This window comes from Eptesicus fuscus, chromosome 20, assembly GCF_027574615.1.
Source record: "Eptesicus fuscus isolate TK198812 chromosome 20, DD_ASM_mEF_20220401, whole genome shotgun sequence".
NCBI lineage: Eukaryota > Metazoa > Chordata > Mammalia > Chiroptera > Vespertilionidae > Eptesicus > Eptesicus fuscus.
This window is the reverse complement of record NC_072492.1, coordinates 41,516,309-41,537,352: the sequence shown is the minus strand read 5'-3', so window position 1 is coordinate 41,537,352 and position 21,044 is coordinate 41,516,309. Positions and strand designations below refer to the sequence as shown.

The following is a 21,044-nucleotide window of genomic DNA, read 5'->3' as shown; positions in this document are numbered from 1 at the left end:
GGAAGAGAGGGGATTTCATAGTTATCTGTCTCTCTTCATGGCCCCAAATCCCCTTCCTGGCTTCCTGCAGCCTCTCTTCTCGGGTGAGCAGCCTGGAGCTACAGGGGCAAGGCTTGGTTTTAGTGAAGGCTCCCAGCCCCTCCCTCGGGGAGAAAGCGCATGTGCTCACTTTTTCCAGTGGTCGTTTCGGTCTGATTTAATGGATATATCAGGACTGATGACACATGAGCATGGCATCTTTCTTTTGCTTCTTGAGTAAATGTCCTATTAACAGCTGTCCCAGGCAAGGGGGTGGGGGTGTCGGGGGAAGGGCGGAGGGTAGCTTCCTGGGAGATGGACACACCCTGGGTTTTACAAGGTTAATCGGTGGGTCCAGGGGAGGTTTGCACCTGCTCAGACTTGCTCTGGAACTCTAGTCTAGACAAGCGTGGAAGAGTCTTTCCATCTCTACTCCCTCCGGTGGAGTATTAAACATCCTGGGTGTCCACACCCCGACAGGCCTAATAGCTTGCTGCTGGTTGACATTGTCTCTATAGAGCTATCTAGTCTTCTCCGAAGCCCTTGCAACGGGCCAGCAATTCTTTGTCTTTCCCTTTCTCTTCCCACCCCTGTGTAATTGCTAAGCAGTAAACTTTTTCTAACTACCAATAGTAGTTCCTTTAACCCAGTAACAGAGTTCCTAATCCCTCCCTCTCCCCTGTACAGTCAAGTAATTTTACACACCTTTCAACACAGTACTTGAATTCGGAAGGCAAAAGAACATGACTAGGATTGTAGGCAAAAACAAAGACCTCTCCACCCCTCCTCTTAAGAATTAACATAGCCCTAACTGGTTTGGCTCAGTGGATAGAGTGTCGTCCTTCGGACTGAGAGGTCCCAGGTTTGATTCCAGTCAAGGGCATGTACCTTGGTTGCGCGAACATCCCCAGTAGGAGGTGTGTAGGAGGCAGCTGATAGATGTTTCTAACTCTCTATCCCTCTCCCTTCCTCTCTGTGAAAAATCAATAAAATATATTTTTTTAAAAAAGAATTAATATAGAGCCTCCCCTCCCCCATTCTCTCAGTGTCAGCCACTCCCTCCACCCCCAGGACCCCAGAGAAGAGAGAGAGGAGAGGATGGGTAAAAGTGCCACCTCAAGAAACTGAGTCATTAAAAAGTGACCAAATGAATTTAGGCTTTCAAAGTGATGTGACAGTATCACATGTTATCTCCCCAGTGTGGGCTTCCCACCAATAGCTGCCATTTCATTTCAGTGAATATTTCTTATGTATTTGATTTCATGTTAGTTATATATCTACCATGTGACTTCATTTCTTGTCCTAGGCACCTGGTACTGTGCTCTACAGCTTAAAAGAAACTTGGGAAATACAAACGGACTTTTCCAATACTCCCCCATAAAAGACTGCCCAGTTTTTAAAAAAAATCCTCACCCAAGGATATGTCCATTGATTTTAGAGAAAGGAACAGGGAGAGAGAAACATCGATGTGAGAGAAAGGTATCTATTGGTCACCTGTATGCATCCCAACCGGGTGTATTGAACCCGAGACACAGGTATGTGCCCTGACTGGGAATCGAACCCAGAACAATTTGGTATATGAGACAGTGCTTCCAACCAACTGAGCCACATGGCCAGGGAGAGTTTTTTGTCTTTTTTTTTTTAACTGTGTGTTTAAAATCTATAATAAAAGTGTAATATGCTAATTAGACTGGACGGCTGAACAACCTTCCGGACAACATTCCTGATGACCTTCTGGGAGAAGCCAGGGCTGCGAAAGTCAGGGCCTTGGTGCTGAGGCAAGCCACTGCAGCTTCGAAGGCCAAGCCCCCTTGCACAAATTTCGTGCAGCGGGCCTCTAGTTGTTCTATATTTGCTGTGTCAAATGACCACACTTAGTGTGCAACCTCTTGTTCTACCTTCTCAAAATAGTATTTAAGCCCTATAACGTTAGTCTAGCCTTGACATCTTTTAGTTCTATTTTTAAAATATTTCTTCTCACCCTCCTTAGTATGTTCTTAGAATTAATGATCACACCTCATTTCTCCTCCTTTCTTATCCATTAGTATTAACCTTCATGGTCTTATTAATTCAGGGGCTGGTCTCTGATTCCCTTGGCAATATGCCATCTCCTTCAAAACTCATCTCCTTCAAGTATTAATTTCTGCTTTTAACAGAAACTTCTAATGACACGCCTGCCTGCTTGAGCTCCTTTAATTATTCAGTAGGTATTTATTGTCTACTAAGTACCAGGCACTGTTCTAGGTTTTGAAGACTCAACAGTTAATGCACAAAATTGTAGTCCTCATGGAGTTTATATTCTAGCATTTACCAGAGACACAGAGTAAAAGGAAGAACTAAAACATGTGCTCTTTGGTTTTTAAAAAGATATTTTTTTATTGATTTCAGAGAGGGAGAGATAGAAACATCGAGAATCATTGATTGCCTCCTGCACGCTCCACTGGGGGTGGGGATCGAGCCCTAGCAACTGTGCAACCCGGGCATGTGCCCTGTACCAGGAATGAAACTGTGACCTCCTGGTTCACAGGTCAATGCTCAACCACTGAGCCATGCCAGCCGGGCTAAAACATGTGCTCTTCGAATCAGTATTTGAAATGGGTAACTAGCTGAGGATTCAATGAATGGATGCTGGTGTACATTTTTATGTGGTGAAAGTGCTTGATAATCTGTGAAACACCCCAAATTAAGCCTCCTAACTCTCCAAACACGTGATGGACGCGATGCTCTGACTTAACAAGTTATCAGTCGGCTTCCTCCTTAGTTGTACAAGGACCAACAGGTTCCTAGGATCTCCCTGGGAGTTAAGAATTTGAGCTGACACCTTTTTGTCCCACAGCTGGGGAACAATGCACTACCAACTCCAACTCGGTGATTGCCTAAATGTGATTACAATTCTCCAACCGCAACCAGCTGCATTGAAATTACCCAAGATGCGCCCTGGCCGGTGTGGCTCCGTTGATTGGAGCGCTGTCCTGGGCACCAAAAGGTCGCTGGGCTGATTCAGGTCAGGGCACGTGCCAGAGGCCGCCGGTTTGATCCAGGTAGGGGCTGGTAACGGAGGAAACGCGTTGCTATTTCTCACATCGACGTTCCTCTCTCTCTACCTCTCCCTTTCTCAAAAAACCAGTAAAAACATAACGGACAGAAAAAGTTACCCACGTCCTGTAATAAGCAGGCAGCTCTCACACGGACACCGCAGGGTGAAGTGAGTTAGGATCGCGAGACGGTGGCCTCCGCATTGGCGGGCTTCCCGAGTTCCCCCAGGGATGCTGGGGACACACAAACGTTTGAAAAAACCACACAGGTGTTGGCTAGACGAGATCGGAGAACACTCGAAACTGAGAAAAGTTCCCGAGAGGCAAGACGAAGCTCCGTGGGAGGCTGGGCGGGGAGAAGCCCAGAGAGAGGAGGCGGCCCTCTTCCGGGAGTTTTCCTCCGGACAAACATCGCTCAGGACCCCGCGTCCCTCCACCGTCGAGGCCACCCGTTCCCGGGGCTGTTCCACCCGGGATGTGGCCCTCCTCGCCTGCGACAGAGGGGCCACCATCCCAGGCTGGCGAGGGGCGTGCCTCCCCACGAAGCGAAAGCTGGCCGAGCGGTTTCCGCTGCCAGCACCCAAGATGGCGACACGAGCGTCGCCACCACACGAAACACATGCCCTGTACTCCGCACCGACCTCCCCCGCCCCCGCCCCTCGGGTCTCCCTGGGCTTTTGCAAGTCACCGTAGGCACCCTCCAAGGGGGGACCCCGCGCTGCGGCGGCGGTACCACCCCCCAGGCCTAGGCCCTTCTCCCCCAGCCGAAGGAAGCCCGGGAAGCGCTCAGCCTGCGGCGCCCTCCGCACCCAGCGTGTACTACCGCCCGCGGCCGGCGCGTGGCGGAGGGGGGCCAGGAGGCCGGGGGCGAGAGGCGCCTTCGCCCCACTTATTGGAGGGCCCACGCCGTGGGGGCGGGCTTACACGCCCATTGGGCCGTGAATCCTGCCCGTCTTGGGAGGTCGGGAAAAGGAGGCGGAAGCAACTCAGCCATTGGGCTTCCGCTACTGTCCATCAACGTGACATCCGGCGACGGCCACGGTCTCGGCTCGTTGATTGGAGAAATGTGTTGGCCGCGGAGGGCGGGCTTGCAAGTGAGGTGGGAGGAGGAGGCGGGGAGGGAAGCGGAGGCTGGGGAGCTCTAGGCCGGCCGGCGGCGGCGGCGGCGGCGGCGGCGGCGGCAGCTGCGGCGAGGCGGGGGTTCGAGTTGAGGACCTGCTGTGGCAGCAGTGGCGGTCGCCGAGCTCAGCAGCGGGTATCCGGCATCTTCCTTTCCCTGACGAGAGGCGTGCCGCGTCGCGGGGCCGAGACTTAAGGGCTGAAGGGCGGCGGGGTGGAGCTGAGGGGCAGGAGGCGGGCGCGGGCGGCCGGGCCGGGGTGGTGTTGGGGTCGGGCCCTGGGCCTGGCAGGGAGGGGCCGCGAGTCGGTGTGGAAAGCCCAGTTCCCGGGTGGGTTGGGCTGGGGAGGGCGGAGAGCCCGAGAAGGCGTGGTGTTAGGCCGGGGCTCGGGCGCGGGGTGGGGCCACAGCGCAGGGCGCGATGGGGTTTGGCCGTGCGGGTGGGTCAAGGCCAGGAAAGTAGCACTTGTTCGCTGCCGCCCCAGAAGGCTGGAAGCGGAGGAATCGAGAGCGGGCATGGCGACTTGGTCTCAGCCGGACTCGGGTATCCGGGGCAGGTTGGGGCTGGGCTCACACCGGAGGCCTCTGGCCTTACTCGATCTTTAATTTAATTTAATTGGCTCCAGAGAGGGCTTTAGTAATAAATGGTGTGAGAGCAGGAGGGCAGTGGAAGCTGAAACTCTGGGTCGCAATTGTGTTTACTCTTAACCAAGCAAGGGGTGTGTGTGTGTGTTTGTAGGTGTAGATCCCTTGCCTCCCTTGGGATGAAGTTGGTGGGTGGCTCATAACAGTGAAGAGAGTTATGTCTTGGTTTAAAAGGTTCATGGCTCAAAAGTAGAGACCAGAAACCGAAAGGCGGATTTGCTCCCTCCCCACTTGGCTATCTGGGTTGAGAACTTTGCCATATCCTTCTGTTTTGGCTCAGAAGGTCATGTGAATGAAAATAAAACCTGCCTATGCAAAGTATGGGCCCGAGTAAACCTGGCTCAGCTCACCTCCCCCACCCCCACCACTTTTTTTAAAAAATGTGAGTGATAGGAAAGGGAAGTCAGATGTCAAAGTTGAGACAATAAAAGGCCTTATCGTTTTCTGTGAAGTGGCGGCCTGACCGTGTTCCTCCTGTCCTACGCTCGCACCCATTCGTAATCTCTCCCTCCCCCTTAGAAGTGGGGAGGGACAAGGATTGTAGGCGGTTTTCTCCAGAGATGGGCAACCAACTTTCCTTTAAGATAGGAAATGGACTTAAGCTAAAAATAGAAGTTGGGTGGTGTGTGTATGGGGCGGAGGGGAGGGTTGGTAAATCAGACAACACGTAAAATAATGTTGGATGCTCTGGGCATTGTCTGCTTATTCGTAACAAGCCATGGTTTAGGGCATTGCAAGTTTCATCTACAGAAACAGGGATCCTTTGATCCTTTGTGAGCCATACTCCCTTTCATAGTTGTGTCTATAAAAGGTTTTTGTTCAGGGAGTATGATAATTGACTTATTTTTCCTCTTGTGAAAGTGGCCTTTTAGTGTGTTTCCTACCTTCTGCCTTGATCACGGTGTGAAAATTATGGAATCTTACCCTGTTGCTCTCGTGATTCCCATTTCAGGTTTCTCTGGAAACCCTCCTGGTAAGTGTGGAGGAGGCGGGACACTCTGACCCAAGACAAAAGGCCTGTAGCTCCAGCCAAAGAAAATAAACCTTAGGAAGAAAGAAGAAGAAAAAACCCCCACAAAAAACAACAACAATACCCATGAGCTGTTCCTGAGAACAGCCCGCCGTGGAATCTACAGAGAACAACTCATGTGAGTGAGGAAGTGACTGTATGTGGACTGTGGAGACAGTAAGTCACGTGGACCCTGAGGGCCTGGCCTGGGTTAGGAGCTGTTGTGCTTTCAGAGGTGAGGTGTCAGACGGGAAAAGTGAATGTGGCCTGGCGTGTGGCCTTGGCTCCACGGGGTGTGCTGTCCTCTGAGGCCATCAGGGGGCTCAGCCCCTGTGTTCTGCCGGGGTGGGGTGCGGGTTTGGCATTGAGTGGGGGGTAACTTGCTGGCTGGAGCAGCAGAGCAGTGGCCTTGATTTGTCTTTTGGAAGATTTAAAAACCAAAAAACATAAACGTTGTGGTCCTTCAGCAATGCTTTCTCTGAAGAAATACTTAACGGAAGGACTCCTCCAGTTCACCATTCTGCTGAGTTTGATTGGGGTGCGGGTGGACGTGGATACTTACCTGACCTCACAGCTCCCCCCACTCCGGGAGATCATCCTGGGGCCCAGTTCTGCCTATACTCAGACCCAGTTCCACAACCTGAGGAATACCTTGGATGGCTATGGTATCCACCCCAAGAGCATAGACCTGGACAATTACTTCACTGCCCGGCGGCTCCTCAGTCAGGTGAGGGCCCTGGACAGGTTCCAGGTGCCCACCACTGAGGTAAGCGCCTGGCTGGTCCACCGGGATCCGGAGGGGTCTGTCTCTGGCAGCCAGCCCAGCTCAGGCCTTGCCCTCGAGAGTTCCAGTGGCCTCCAAGATGTGACCGGCCCAGACACCGGGGTGCGAGAAAGCGAAACGGAGCAGGGCTTCAGTGAAGATTTGGAGGATTTGGGGGCTGTAGCCCCTCCAGTCGGTGGAGACTTAACCAAAGAGGTTAGTGGCCACATGGAGGGTGGGTGGGAAGGGTTGGGTTGGGGGTGGGGGTGGGCTGGTCCTGGAGGACTGTGGTCTATAGTACTAACTCCTGTAAAGAACCAGAGGTTGGGCTGGGGGTGGGGGGTGTCTCAGGCATTGTTCTTGGATGGGAATGAGCTGAATTGTCTGACTAGGATTGGGGCCTGGGAGCATTTCCTGTGTTGAACCATTGACCCACCTCCAAATGTACCGTCAGGGCAGTGGGAGGTTCCTAGAACATGCCAGTGTGTTTACTGCTTGGATTTCAACATGACTCCTGGAGGCCCTGGGGTGGGGGAGGGAGTCATGTTGTGATGGGCTTTGATGCCGTGTGTATCTGTTGCTAAGACACAAATATTTTGTGGACTCTTGCCTTGTACCTCCCCCCACATCAAAGCCTACATACATATCCTGAAGTTCTGCTCCCTTGTGGTCAGTCCTGTTGTTGTTTTAAGGTCCTGATAAGTCCACTGTCCTGGGCCTGAGCCAAGGGGTAGATTTAGATAGTTATTCTCGGTCCAGTGAGGACCAAGGCTCCCATCTTTGCTAAAGGCCCACTGTAGGGATAGGAAGGTGAGGCTGGAGCTAGAAGAGGAAATGCATTCTGCTGCCTGAGGCCGCTAGCTTTGAGCTGTCAGATCTTTAGCTCCTGACATGTGGCTGACATACTGTTCTGGGCAGAAAGTGATGTAATTGACTTGAATAATGTGAATGGCTGCAACTGCCCCTGTCCCACCAACATGATGATAAGATGGCTTTGAGCTCTATGTTTTGCCCTGGCTTGCCACTCAACCCCAAGGAGATTGAAAAAAAGGCCCATGAGGAAAAGAGAAGACTGGATTTTACTAGGCTGGGTTTTCCAGACCTGAGTGTTCGTGGTGGTGGTGGTGGGTGCGGAGAGGGGATGTAAAAAGGGTTACACATGCTGAACTTGCCTCTTTCTGCCCACTAGTCAGACCAGGTTTTTTCTTCTGTCCGGCGCTTGAGCCTGTTCTTGAGCTCAGTTCTCTGAATGTTAGTGACTCAAAGCGTGTGGCTTCCTCTGGGCCAGAGGTCCTAAACTGGGGGTGATTTTGCTCCCCGGGGGACATGTGGCAATGTCTAGAGACACTTGGTTGTCACAACTAGAGGTGCTATTGACATCTAGTGGGGAGAGTTCAGGGATGCTGCTAAACTTCCTAAAAAGCACAGGACAGTCCCCCAAATGACAGGCTGATCTGGCCCCAAATGTCAGTAGTGCCAGGATGCTTTACTGTTCAGCTGGCTCATACTGGATCTACTTTGAAAGAGACTAGAATTATCTGAGCATGCGAGACATGAACATTCCTTACCTTTCAGTGCATTTTTTGTTCATCTTCACCCGAGGATATTTTTCCATTGATTTGTAGAGAGAGTGGAAGGGAGGGCAAGAGACAGAGAGAAAGAAACATCCATGTGAGAGAGACACATCGATTGGTTACCTCCTGCATGTGCCCTGACCAGGGCCGGGTCGAGCCTGCAACCAAGGTATGTGCCCTGGACCGGAATCAAACCCGGGATACTTCAGTCCGAGGGCCGACATTCTGTCCACTGAACCACACCGGCTAGGGCTTTCAGTGCATTTAAAAAAATCTTTATTGTTTAAAGTATTATATACGTCCCCTTATTTGCCCCATTGACCCCTTCTAGCTTACCCCCCTCCGTGCCCCCGGCCTTCACTGCATTGCATTTTTTCTTAGATTCTTACAGCGCCATTGGGAACTCGGACCTCTCTTCTTCTTTCTCTGTCCATTTACTTCAAATGGACTCCAGTCTTGGCACAGTGGTCTGAAGAAGTATGCCTCCCAGCCTAGTCTTCCCCCTCCTGCCCCAGTGTAGCTCCCCAAGGGAATGGGTGTAACTGGGCTTGCTCTTGGGAACCCTGCAGGGGGAGCTCCATTCCTATTCCTGCTGGGAGCTCTCCTGGGATGGATGTTTTGGATATAATGTGGCTGGGTTGGAGTGGAATAGGGTGGGACTTTGACCCTGCTTTCCTCCATTCCTTGGCCTTCTAGAAGGTTGTTTTCTGTGACACCAGGCCTTCGCTACTCCCTTTTGGGGGTTGGCGGTGGGTCAGCATTAGGGGCCTAGGCTGGGTATGGGGGAAGGGAGGGTTATTATGTGTCTAGAACAACATTTCCTCAGCAACTCGGGGATAAAAATACCCAGGTCCAGAGCATGTGACAGGCATTGCTGGAGCTGGTATTATCCCTGGGTGGCAGTGCTCCCCTGCTGCCAGGCCTGTTCGATGGACAGCCATAGCCCAGGCCCTTGTCAGGGATAGGATTCCCCTCGAGGTTGGCGCTCTGCCTAGGGCGAGGGTGGCCTGTGTACAGCTCTTCCCAGGCAAGCAGCAGTCTGTGACCAAGGAGAGCACACTGTCCCTGACCTGACTTTCAGCTCAAGGGGAGCAGCACTGAGGGTCGGAGTCAGAACTGTGATGCTGATTCTGTCCGGGGTTTCTTTCCCTCTTTAGAGAGGTGGGCCAGGGTCAGGCAGACAATACTCTTGAGCAAAGCTAGGGTAAAGGGAGTGGGGGACATGTTTGCGGCTCCAGCATTGTGGGCGGTGCAGAACACTTGTCTCCTTCAGTGCTGGCCTTCAGGCCCATGGCTCCCACCTCTTGGTAGGCCGCTGGCACTATGACATGGCTGCACATGTGCAGACGGCATTTTCCCTTCCTCTCATCGGGCCCGTTGCAGTGACAAAGCCCCCGGCTCACATTTGATCTGGATACACTGGGTTCCTGCCCAGCCTGGCTTGTCATCCTTGGGCTTGAGGACAACTGGCCACAGTCCTCCTGAGGAACGGGAAAACTTCCATTTCCAGGGAAGAACTTAAATTCCCGCAGAAGCTTCAGGAGTGTCTGCCCAGTCCTGAGTGGGCTGGGTAAGCTGGCTGCGACTGGAAGGAGTGGCACCCCTTCCCCCCAGGGCTCTCACTGCCCCACCCGCACTGGCTTTCTGGGCTGGGTGGGGCTGCCCGCCCCTGGGTGCGTCTCCTTGAGGAGAGGAGGCGGCCCAGGGATGGGCTGGTTCCTTGCGGCAGCTTCTCCAGCTGCCCTGGTGCAGAGATTGGCTCTGGGCTGCAGCTAGGTAACAGGCGGTGGGAGGGGATTGGCTCTTTCCGCATCTCCAGCGGAGACTTGGGGGAGGAGATTGGCTCTCGTCGCAGCCTAGGTAACGACAGTGGGAGGGGATTGGCTCTTTCCGCAGCCCAGCTGCTGACCTGGGGGAGGGGATTGGCTCTCTGCAGCCTCAGCAGTGACCTGCGGGGTGGGAGGGGGAGGGGATTGGCTCCTTGCTGCAGCCTAGGTAACAAGTTTGGGGGGCGTGGGGATGGGAAGAGAGGGAGGAGTGGGAGGATAGGCCTAGGAGGAAGCTTGCTTTCCTCTGCAGCTTGAGCACGGAGCATGGGGTGGGAGTCCCATCTCACTGCAGTCTCTGCGGTGAGCTCAGGGTGGGGGCTGCTGGGCGCCTGAGTGGAACTGGGGTTGTGAGGTGGGAGGGGGCTGCTCCAGGATGGAGGAAGAGGGCTGGGCTGGGCCGCCCAGGCAGCTGTACGGGCGGGGCACCTCCTCAGGCCCCTCGGAGCTAGCACGGGGCCACCCTTCCAGCCTGGTGTGCTCCCTGCAAGCCAAGAGCTCCTTGCAGCCCCCTGTCCGGCTTCGCGGCACCGGCTGCCCTGGGGCTCATCTCGCAGAACATGACCCGCCTGGACCGCAGCTCTCACAGTGGTGGGGGCCCTGCCAAAGGGAGCAGGCCCCTTAACTCTTTGCTGGCTGGTCAACGGGTGGCCCAGCCCCACTCTGCTCCTGGGTCCAGGGCTTCTGTTCAGGTTGGTGTATGTGGGGAGACCAAAAGGAGAGGTACACCTGGTGGGAGGTCTTCGGATCAAGGAGGGTTATAGTGGGAAAGGATACCTGATAAGGGTTAGGGAGGTGGGTCTCATTAAGGATACTGCTTTCTGAAAAGTGCCGGCTTAACCTGAATGGAAGGCAACAGTAGGGTTTCCTTAGCTATAGGTGTCATGTGTAGAAAAGCTCCAATAGCTCTTTACTGGGCTTCTGTGCTGGTGGCAGTGGGGGTCGCAGTTGGTGCAGGAGCCACCAGGGTAGAGCAGGAGGGGGTGTTTTGGTACCTGAGGCAGCAGCTGTGGCCAAGTGGTGATGGAGGCTATGTCCTTCAGTGGGTTGACTGATAGGGAGTGAGTCCTGGGGTGTGGTAAGGGCGTGAGAGCTCTGGTGTGAGAGGGGGCACCGTGGGGCTGGCCTTGGTAGGGGTGGGGTGCCCAGTGAGGATCAGCTGACTGCTTGAAGCTCTCCTGGGAGCGGCAGCTTGTTGGGATCAGCTGGAGAGTGAGGATTCTGGCAGGGATGGATCTTGAGGTGAGCCTGGGTTTTAAGAGTTGTGGGTGTTCAGCCTTACTCCTGCCTCAGCCAGGGAAGGGGGAATGGCTGGAGACAGCCTGTCATTGTCATTGGTTTCATCAGGTGGTTGCAAATGCAGGGATTTTCCTCTCCAGCCCAGCCCACCCCTTTATGCAAATGAAATGGTACCATAGGCTGATGCAAGCCTGGCTACCATCGAAGCAATTCTGCATGACAATTTGCCCTTGCTTGCTCTGGCCAGCTTCCTACAAACCATGTTTTAAGGGATTCCCATTCCCCAAATGAGAAATGCCTCTTAACTTCCTCCTTCCTTCTTACATAGCAATGAAGTGCCCTGCCTTTCAACTGGGGTGTTTCTGGTGCAGATACTGAGCCCCCAGACTGGTATGCTATTGGTTTTTGCTAGGTTTTGGTTTTTTTGGAGGCTGGTGTCTGGAAATGGATGAATGAAGCCTTGCTGATGCAGAGTGGCGGGGAGGTAGAGGCTGGCAGCTGTAGGCCCGGGAGGGAATAATAGGAGCCATGCTAGGAAGGACCTCTGAGAGGGAGGAAGGGGCCCCTAGATCCGAGAGCTAAAGTCATGGTGATCTGTCTTTCAGGACATAGATCTGATTGACATACTTTGGCGACAGGATATTGACCTGGGGGCTGGGCGTGAGATTTTTGACTATAGTCATCGCCAGAAAGAACAAGATGTGGATAAAGAACTGCAAGATGGAGTGGAGCAGGATGACACCTGGCCAGGAGAGGGAGAAGAAGTTCTGGCACGAAACCTGCTAGTGGATGGAGAAACTGGGGAGAGCTTCCCTGCCCAGGTACTCCCACCTCTGCTCACTGCAGGAAACTTCTCTTTAGAGAAGGCAGTTGTGTCTTGTGGGATGGACTTGAGTGTATATTTTGGATTGGGATCTCTCACAGTGAGTGGGCTGAGAAAAGAGGAGTGGATGAACAGAAGTAGAGGGGCCAGGCTTTGGTAACAAACAGCACAGAGGCGGCAAAGCACCTAGCAGATTCCTACTTGCATCAGGCCTCTTTTACCTTCCCTGTTCTCCCCTGGAGTTTGGGACTTAGGGTCATTCATCAGCCCGGAAACAAAGGGAGAGTGTAGGCCTACAACCACACAGGTCTTCCTTCAGTGTCCCCTTGGGAAAGCCTGCAGGCAGCCAAAGCCCAGATCAGTCAGACTTACAGTTGCTGTTACCACAGGTGCCTGGTGGGGAGAACCAGACAGCCCTGTCCTTGGAATTGTGCCTTAGGCTGCTGGAGGCCACCTGCCCCTTTGGGGAGAATGCCGAGGTGAGCAGGACTTCAGGGAGAGCCCACCAAGTCAGCAGGGTAGCCTGCACACAATGTTCCTATGGGGCTGCCTGAAAGGCCAACTCGTGGTGCTGGCCTTGTCCTGGCTGCTGGGGGTGAAATGAGAGGAAGGAATAGAACCTCAGGTGGTAGTCTCTGGGAGGAAAGCAGAAGGCTGGTCTTTCCTTTTTCCTTCGTTCAAGTCTCTCTGTTTTGCCCTAGTTTCCAGCAGACATTTCCAGCTTAACAGAAGCAGTGCCTAGTGAGAGTGAGCCCCCAGGTCTTCAGAACAACCTCTTGTCTCCTCTCCTGACGGGGACAGAGTCACCATTTGATTTGGAACAGCAGTGGCAAGATCTCATGTCCATCATGGAAATGCAGGTAGGACTATCAGAGCACAAACTCACGGGACTTTGTGCGGGGGGGTGTCTTAGCACTTTCTTGCTTTTCCAACCCTCTCGGAAGAGAAAGAGTAACATATGTGTCTGATCCATAGGAAAGTGAGAACACTGAGAGGTAACTGTCTAGGGATCTCCTTGGGGAGATAGGGAGTAAAGTGAGGAGTGGGGTTTGGGTTAAAACCCCAGGGCTTGAGCCTTTTAGAGTGGGCCTGCTTCCTAGGTATGCCTTCTTTCTTTCCTTCAAGCAGATAATCACTCAGCTGGGTGCTTCCAAGGGTTACCGTGCAGTACTTTACAGCCACCATTAGCTCACTGGGCTCTCATAGTCATCTAGTCAGCCCTTTATTTAATTTTATTTATTTTTAAAAAATATTTTTATTGATTGCAGATAGGAAGGGAGAGGGGGAGAGATAGAAACATCAATGATGAGAGATAGTCATTGATCGGCTGCCTCCTGCATGCCCTCTATTGGGGATGGAGCCTGCAACCAGGCATGTGCCCTTGACCGGAATCGAACCCGAGACCCTTCAGTCCACAGGCTGATGCTCTATCCACGGAACCAAACCAGCTAGGGTAGCCCTTTATTATTTTAAAGGTGAGGATATGGAAGCTCAGATAGGTTACATGATATATCATGGTCACACGAAAGTGGTACAGCTGTTTTCTCATTCCAAGGCTTGTTTTTTTTTTTTTTTTACTAAGTTGATTTTGCAATGAAGAGGTAGTGTTAGGTGTTTGCTTACTCTCTCTTCAAGATGGGGGAGTCTGGCCCAACATGAGTTGGTCAGTCCTGCATTGGAGTGGAGTCCATAGGGAGGAACCCATCTTTGCCAGGCCTGGTGGACCAATTAGGGCCAGGAGCTGATGCCGTGGGCTCTGATTTCCAGTTTCTTGTTTTTATACCCATGCAGCTGTGCCTCTGTTGGGTGTCTACTCATATAAGCCCTCAGCTTCACCTTGGAGGGAGTCTGCTCTGAGTAAAAGGTGACACTCTTCTTCCCTTTCAGGCCATGGAAGTGAACACATCAACAAATGAGATCCTGTACAATAACCCTCCTGGAGACCCACTGAGCACCAACTACAGCCTTGCCCCCAACACTCCCATCAATCAGAATGTCAGCCTGCATCAGGCATCCCTGGGGGGCTGCAGCCAGGACTTCTCCCTTTTCAGCCCTGAGGTGGAGAACCTGCCTGTGGCCAGCAGCTCCACACTGCTCCCACTGGTCCCCAGCAATTCCACCAGCCTCAACTCCACCTTTGGCTCCACCAACCTGTCAGGCCTCTTCTTTCCACCCCAGCTCAATGGCACAGCCAATGACACGGCAGGCCCCGAGCTGCCTGACCCACTGGGGGGTCTGTTAGATGAAGCCATGCTGGATGAGATCAGCCTCATGGACCTGGCCATTGAAGAAGGCTTTAACTCCGTGCAGGCCTCCCAGCTTAAAGAGGAATTTGACTCTGACTCAGGCCTCTCCTTGGACTCTAGCCATAGCCCTTCCTCCCTGAGCAGCTCTGAAGGCAGCTCCTCCTCCTCCTCTTCCTCCTCTTCCTCCGCTTCTTCCTCAGCCTCTTCCTCCTTTTCTGAGGAAGGTGCTGTTGGCTACAGCTCTGACTCTGAAACCCTGGATCTAGAAGAGGTCGAGGGCGCTGTGGGCTACCAGCCTGAGTATTCCAAGTTCTGCCGCATGAGCTACCAGGATCCGTCTCAGCTCTCTTGCCTGCCCTACTTGGAGCATGTGGGCCACAACCACACGTACAACATGGCACCCAGTGCCCTTGACTCTGACAAGCAGATGAGCCGGGATGAGCATCGAGCCCGAGCCATGAAGATCCCCTTCACCAATGACAAAATCATCAACCTGCCTGTGGAGGAATTCAACGAGCTGCTGTCCAAATACCAGCTCAGCGAAGCCCAGCTAAGCCTCATCCGGGATATCCGGCGCCGGGGCAAGAACAAGATGGCAGCGCAGAACTGCCGCAAGCGCAAGCTGGACACCATCCTGAACCTGAAGCGGGATGTGGAGGACCTGCAGCGTGATAAAGCCCGACTGCTGCGGGAGAAGGTAGAGTTCCTCCGGTCCCTGCGGCAAATGAAGCAGAAGGTGCAGAGCCTGTATCAGGAGGTGTTTGGGCGGCTGCGAGATGAGAATGGGCGACCCTACTCGCCCAGTCAATATGCTCTCCAGTACGCCGGGGATGGTAGTGTCCTCCTCATTCCCCGCACCCTGGCCGACCAGCAGGCCCGGCGGCAGGAGAGGAAGCCAAAGGACCGGAGAAAGTGAGCCTGGGAGGAAGGGGGGTTGACACTCACCAAGATTGAAACTGGAGGAGGGCTGGGCCTGGACCTGGACCTACAGTGGGGGACTTGAATGCCTTGTTATCCAATAGATCTCAGATGGGATGACTGTGGGTCAGTGGACAGGAAGAGGCGAGCACAGGCGCTGTCTGGCTCAGCTTCCCCCACTGGGGAATGTTGAAGTTGCCAGACTGTTTGGGTGGACAGGGTCTTCACCCATCCCCCTTTCCTTTGAGGGAAGGGGTGGGGTGGTGATGGCATTGATGGAGGCTGACAAAGGGGAAGGAAGGGACTTGTGAGAGGAGAGAAACGTAGTAGGAAGTCTCATTCCAGGAAGAAAGGAAGGAAAGAAAAACCAAAAAGAAAAAAAAAAATCAAAGCTGGAAGAAAAAACTGCAGGTTAAGATTGAATCTGGCCAGGATTCCAGGCAACAGGTTTTAGGTGGGACTAGGTCATTGGTGTGAGTAAACCCCACTTCACTCCAGGGGAGGGGTGGACACAGACAAGGTGAGTTCTGAGAGGGGCTTTGTGAACTCATTTTGCTCCCACACTTTGATATCCATGAAGGGGAGCTCTTAGATAACTGAATGTTTCAACACAGGGGAGCTACTGGGACCCAACACTAGTTTGGAGCGTTAGGATTAAAGGGTAGTGAACAGGAAAGGGTCACAAGGCCCCATGTTGCAGCAGCCCCAACACCAAGCATGCCACTCACTGTCCCGCCACTCCTCCCTTGGTGCCCAGTCACCCCTGAGCTGAGGTTCCCATGACTTCATCAGAGCTTGCATGCAAATGCTGTTCTCTTCCCTGCCCCTCACCAGCTGCCCAGAGCTCTTCTGCATCTGGGTGCTGGCAGTGCCCCCAGCGATGGGCCTACAGCCTTCCGGGGGCTGCTCTGAGGCAGGGGGATGATGTGGAGAAGCCAGGTAGTATTCAGCACAACACTGGGGAGTGACCCCCTCAGACCTCCCACCAACAAGTGGGCTTGTCACTGGAAAAGCCAAAACAATGAAACCCAGCAACAACAAAATACTAGTCCTCTTAGAGTTTCTTGCGCTTTGATTTTTTTAGGGCTTGAGCCCTGTTTCACTTATAGGGTCTAGAATGCTTGTGTTGAGTAAAAAAGGAGATACCCCAATATTCAAAGCTGCTAAATGTTCTCTTTGCCATAAAGACTCCGTGTAACTGTGTGAACATTTGGGATTTTTCTCCTCCGTCCTGAGGTCTCTGTCTGCTTTCTTTGAGTTTCTTCCTAGGAGGATTAGAAGTGCATGAATGGAGGTTTACAGCATCTTCCCCCTGCCCCAGGCTCTTGGCCATAGGCAACTTCTCAGCACCCTGAGCTCAGCAAGGGCTCCTGGGGGACTGCCTGGGGGAAGCAGAGGGGAGTGCCAAGGTGGGCATATGGTTCCAGGACCAGTGTCTGTATTTTTAACTGTGTGCTACTGCTGCCCCCCCCCCCCGCCCCCCAATCTGGCTCTGGAGTAGTTTGGACTAGCAGGAGTTGAATGGGGGAAATACTGGTTCTCCCCACTTTGGGGGAGGGGTAACACATTAATTGAGCAGTAGGGATAGAAGGCATGAGCCTGGGAAGTGCTTTTATAAATTATTTTCCTTGTAGATTTTATTTTTAATTTATCTGTGACCTGCCAGGGAAGGGAGAGGAGAGGTTGTGAGCACATGACAAAATAAAATAAAATGGATGATTCATTCTCAAGTGCAATTTTTCCCTACCTTGAATTTAAACAGTAAATAGGCCTCAGGAGGGCTGGCCATTGTGTGACTAAGGCAGAGCTTACCTGGGAAGGTGGGTTGACAATAAGTAATTTAGAAAGGACAGAATAGTCTTAAATACTGTATTAATAACCCTTCTAAGCAGGTGTTAGGTACCTGTTCACAAGGTTTACCAGCTGAATCCTCTCAGAGGAAGGATTCAGAATCCTTTTGGCTTTTCTCAAAAGGCATGCCAAATGCTTCAGTGTCAAATAGCATGGCCACAGAACTAGAGAAGCAGGAAGCCAGACCCCAGGGTTTTGAGGCATTGGAAAGCCCCAGCCGAGGTAACTGGAATCTGACACACACACGCCTCTGCCTTAATACCAAGCCTTTGAAGTGCTGAATGCTGCAAGGTACTGGGTGGTAGCTGGAACTGCCATATGCCCATCTTGAGGTAGGTGCCAAATGCCCAAGTAATGAGTACTCAGTGGCAGGCTGAGATTACTGGACAAGATTTATACACTTAATCTTGGCCAAAAGGCTGAGAAGCAGTTCAAGACAAGGTTTATGACCAGAAGCCATGATCCTAGTAACAGAACCTGTGATCTTTAATTTCCCTTTACCACTGTGTGAACTGGCTCAGCCTAGTCCTTCAGTGATGCTGCTAGAGTTTATCCTAAGGGATGGAATAGAATTCCAGGAACAACATTGATCTCTTAAACTTGTTTCCATTTACAATGAATGGCTTTCCCCTTACCTCTAGTTGGAAAGGATTGGTCATATTAACAAGAGCTCTTCCTGCATTAGGAATTAAGCAATATTTGCCAGTCAGATAAAACCAAGATTCTTAAAGTGAAAAAAAAAAAGGACAAAATTAAGTTTAAAAAATTCACTAAGAAAATACAAATTGTTATGTAGAAGAATAAATTGACAAGTAAAATTCAGAAAGTAATATTTTTGTATTCCTCCTAGAAACAAATAATGTATTTTGGTTTAACAATATTAGGCTATAACTTTTATCTTGTTTTGCAACTTCTTTTTTAGCTTGAGATAAAGGTTTTTCAAGTTGAAACATTCCTCTCACCCCCTTTTCCCATGTCCCCTTATAGAGATCTACAGCTGTATCTAGGGTCACGTTGATTAGATGGGGCTTCGGGCCAAGTTGGTCAGCACTGCTGTGGGGCTGACCTCTTTTGCTGTTGGCTGGTGGAATGGGTGTTCCAGCTTCAAGGTTTTTTCTGCCAGGAAGATAGGACTCACTCAAGTAAGGCCTGTGAAAGACCTGCTACACTTAAGACAGGAAGTGAGAAGAGATTCTAGGGTGGGCAGAGAGATACGAGTAGGCCTCAGTCCTTAACTAGACCCAATTTCAGCATGACCTGCTTGGGTAGGGGAAGAAAACCTGCTTTCTTTGTCTTGACTTCAGCAGTGCCAGGCTTCATTCAAACCAATTTCCCATACATCATAGTTCATGTGAGATGGAAACAGACTCACTGTTTCAACATCTGCCCTGCAGATTTCACCAATGAAGCAGGGGCTATTTCAGTATCATTAAAAATAGAGAGAAAAAACAAAAAAACCAAAAAACTGAAAAGGGTAAAATAGTGATCTAGAGACAGTGTCTGCAATACCTGGCCCTCCATGGCTGACTCCTCACATTTTCCAGGGAAAGCTAAACAGCATCTAGTCAAACAGCTGGTGATCGGGGCATTACTTTCCAAAGAACCTCATCTTCCTCAGGCTGCCCTACTCCCTGCTTTTACAGCCCCAGATTACACCAGGCCTTGCTGCTCTTCAGGTTTAGCAAATAGCTGGAAAAAAGTGCCTTGCAGAAAAAAATAACCCCAACACCCTCAAGCCTCCTTCCACATCCAGTAGGCACCGACTTAGAGCAACAGCTTTATTTTTTAAATTGATTTTTAGGGAGAGAAACATTGATTGTCCCACTTATGCATTCACTGGTTGCTTTCCGCATATGCCCTGACCAGATATCAAACTTGCAACCTTGGTGCATGTGGACAAGGCTCCAACCCAACTGAATCACCTGGCCAGAGCAACAGCTTTAGCTCAGACTAAATCAGTAGTTTTAGGGCATCTCCAGCCAGAGTTTGTTTTCTTACTGATGCTATCTATATGCCAATAAATAAAGTACTAGGTTGGTATCTGCCTCTCTGGAAGTTGTTTTCCCAGCCAAGTGTAGAAATTCTCTAGCAAAGCCTAGGTGCTTGGTTATCCTAAGTGATTCAATCTTGTTTTCTTACCACCCATTCAGCTGGAAAGTGAATAAGTGACCCATAGACCTTCTGTCATTTTGTCAGTGTACCAAGAACAGTAACCCTTCTTTCACCTGTACTTTCTCACACAGAGGGGTTAGTCATTTTCCTTGTCTCTATAGTTCTGACTTCATCGTGGAGCATGTGGGAACTCTGGGGAATACATGTGAAACTTAACACCTGATTTGATTTCTAGTCCTTGTTCTGTCCAGGGATTTTTTGAAAATGCACATCTACCTAAATTAGCTGATTAACAGAATCTAGTGCACCAGTTGTCTCCTGAGAAGAGTATGGGACCTTGCTAAAGAGTTGTGTTCAGAATCAGTTGGATAGAAACTCTTGTCTTCCTTTTAGAGCACACAAAAATACTCAAAGTTGATTCTTTTCCAGTCCAACTTTAACTGCAGACTGGAGATAGACTGCACAGTATATGTTACTTCATTACAGCTGATATTTCAACCAAGGCAATAAAACCTAGTTCAGTTCACATGGGGAAAGGTGGAGAAAGACCATAGTTGGTGCTCTGCCCTGACCCAGAGCCAGGCCCCAAAGTTCCCCAACCTGACCACAGGCCATGCAAACAGTAAACAGGGCAGGACTGGTCAAAGTCAACTAGGATTTAAAAATCCATGTGGGGTAAACATGGCTTTGGTACTATCACCACCATGCAAACCAACAAGGTCATAGTGCTGTCAGACCTGCTGCTGAATATTTTAACACAAGCTATTTAATATAAACAAAAACTATAGAACTGAATTGTCAGCACATGTTGTAAACTTACTGTTTCAACCTTACCTTGGAGTTCTGTCACCTCACTGGCCTAAATAAGGGGGGGAAAAGCGCCTTAGAAACAGACAGACTATAGTTGACCCTTGAACAATATGTGTTTGAGTCACACAGGTCCACATATATGTGGGTTTTTTTCCAATAAATACTGTAAACGTATGTTCTCTTATGATTTTCTTTATTGTAAGAATACAGTATATAATACATATAACATACAAAATATGTTTTTCAACTGTTTGTTATTGGTAAGGCTTCTGGTCAACAGTAGGCTATTTTAAGTTTTGGGGGATCAGGTTATATGTGGACTTTCAACTGTGTGGGGAGGGGTGTCCAGTGCCCCAACCATGTTGTTCAAGGGTCAATTAACTGTGCTGCTGTCCTTGCCACCACAGAGAAGGGCCAACTATGCTTTCTATCCCAACAGAATGGTTATTTCAGATTTCATTTGCTTTCAGTATTCATCAAGAAGCTCCCAAGGCCAAGGTCGATTAAAAGCCATATATAAGTGAGATGAGCAACTTGAACACATTGTTTAGGAAAGCAGTAACTTTTGGATAAAACCTCAGCGCTGAACAGTCAAACCCAGGGTGATGTGCAGGTCAGAGACTGATGGTTGTCTGGGGATCTTAAGCTCTTCTATCAAACTTCCTTAATGGTATACCAGAACACTAGGATGTCTCTTACTTGATTGCTTCCTACTGCTACAAGGCAAAGGGAAGCCTGAACTCCTTCCTTCAGTAAGCTGAATGCTGGCCTATTAGTGATATTGATATTCCAAATGCTAGGAGGGAAAACACTGAGCCTGGACTTAGTTCAGTCCTATCATCTCTAAATTTTTATTTTTAAAAAATATTTTTATTGATTTCAGAAGAGGGAGAGAGCGAAAGAAACATCAGTGATGAAAGAAAATCATTGATCGGCTGCCTCCTGCATGCCCCACACTGGGGATCAAGCCCACAACCTGGGCATGGGCACCGACTGGGAATCGAACCATGACCATAGGTCAACGCTCCACCGCTGAGGCATGCCGGCCAGGCATCAGC

At 50.9% G+C, this 21,044-nt stretch overlaps 1 protein-coding gene across 5 annotated transcripts; it reads left to right on the top strand.

Moving 5' to 3' along the window:
* Window positions 1–4,172: 4,172 nt before the first annotated feature.
* Window positions 4,173–19,399, top strand: NFE2L1 (NFE2 like bZIP transcription factor 1). 5 transcript variants are annotated; one of them, XM_054709882.1, is made up of 7 exons: window positions 4,603–4,714; window positions 5,768–5,963; window positions 6,292–6,803; window positions 11,832–12,047; window positions 12,439–12,528; window positions 12,751–12,909; window positions 13,937–19,399. In XM_054709882.1, exons 3-7 carry the CDS (start codon window positions 6,294–6,296, stop codon window positions 15,209–15,211), a joined length of 2,250 nt encoding a protein of 749 aa, XP_054565857.1. In that variant the 5' UTR covers window positions 4,603–4,714; window positions 5,768–5,963; window positions 6,292–6,293; the 3' UTR covers window positions 15,212–19,399. The 5 variants fall into 5 exon arrangements, with proteins under 5 accessions (XP_008151982.1, XP_054565857.1, XP_027984528.1 ...); XM_008153760.3 differs by lacking the exon at window positions 4,603–4,714 and adding an exon at window positions 4,173–4,308 and having other exon boundaries at window positions 5,768–6,803; XM_028128727.2 differs by having other exon boundaries at window positions 5,768–6,803; window positions 11,865–12,047.
* Window positions 19,400–21,044: the final 1,645 nt, after the last annotated feature.

What these genes read in the sequence shown, in the direction of transcription:
- NFE2L1 (XM_008153760.3), top strand. Translation starts at nt 6,294, where the DNA reads ATGCTTTCTCTGAAGAAATACTTAACGGAAGGACTCCTCCAGTTCACC. An exon ending in GGGAGAGCTTCCCTGCCCAG is followed by an intron (nt 12,048 to 12,438) that starts GTACTCCCACCT and finishes CTGTTACCACAG; the next exon opens with GTGCCTGGTGGGGAGAACCA. An exon ending in TGTCCATCATGGAAATGCAG is followed by an intron (nt 12,910 to 13,936) that starts GTAGGACTATCA and finishes CTTCCCTTTCAG; the next exon opens with GCCATGGAAGTGAACACATC.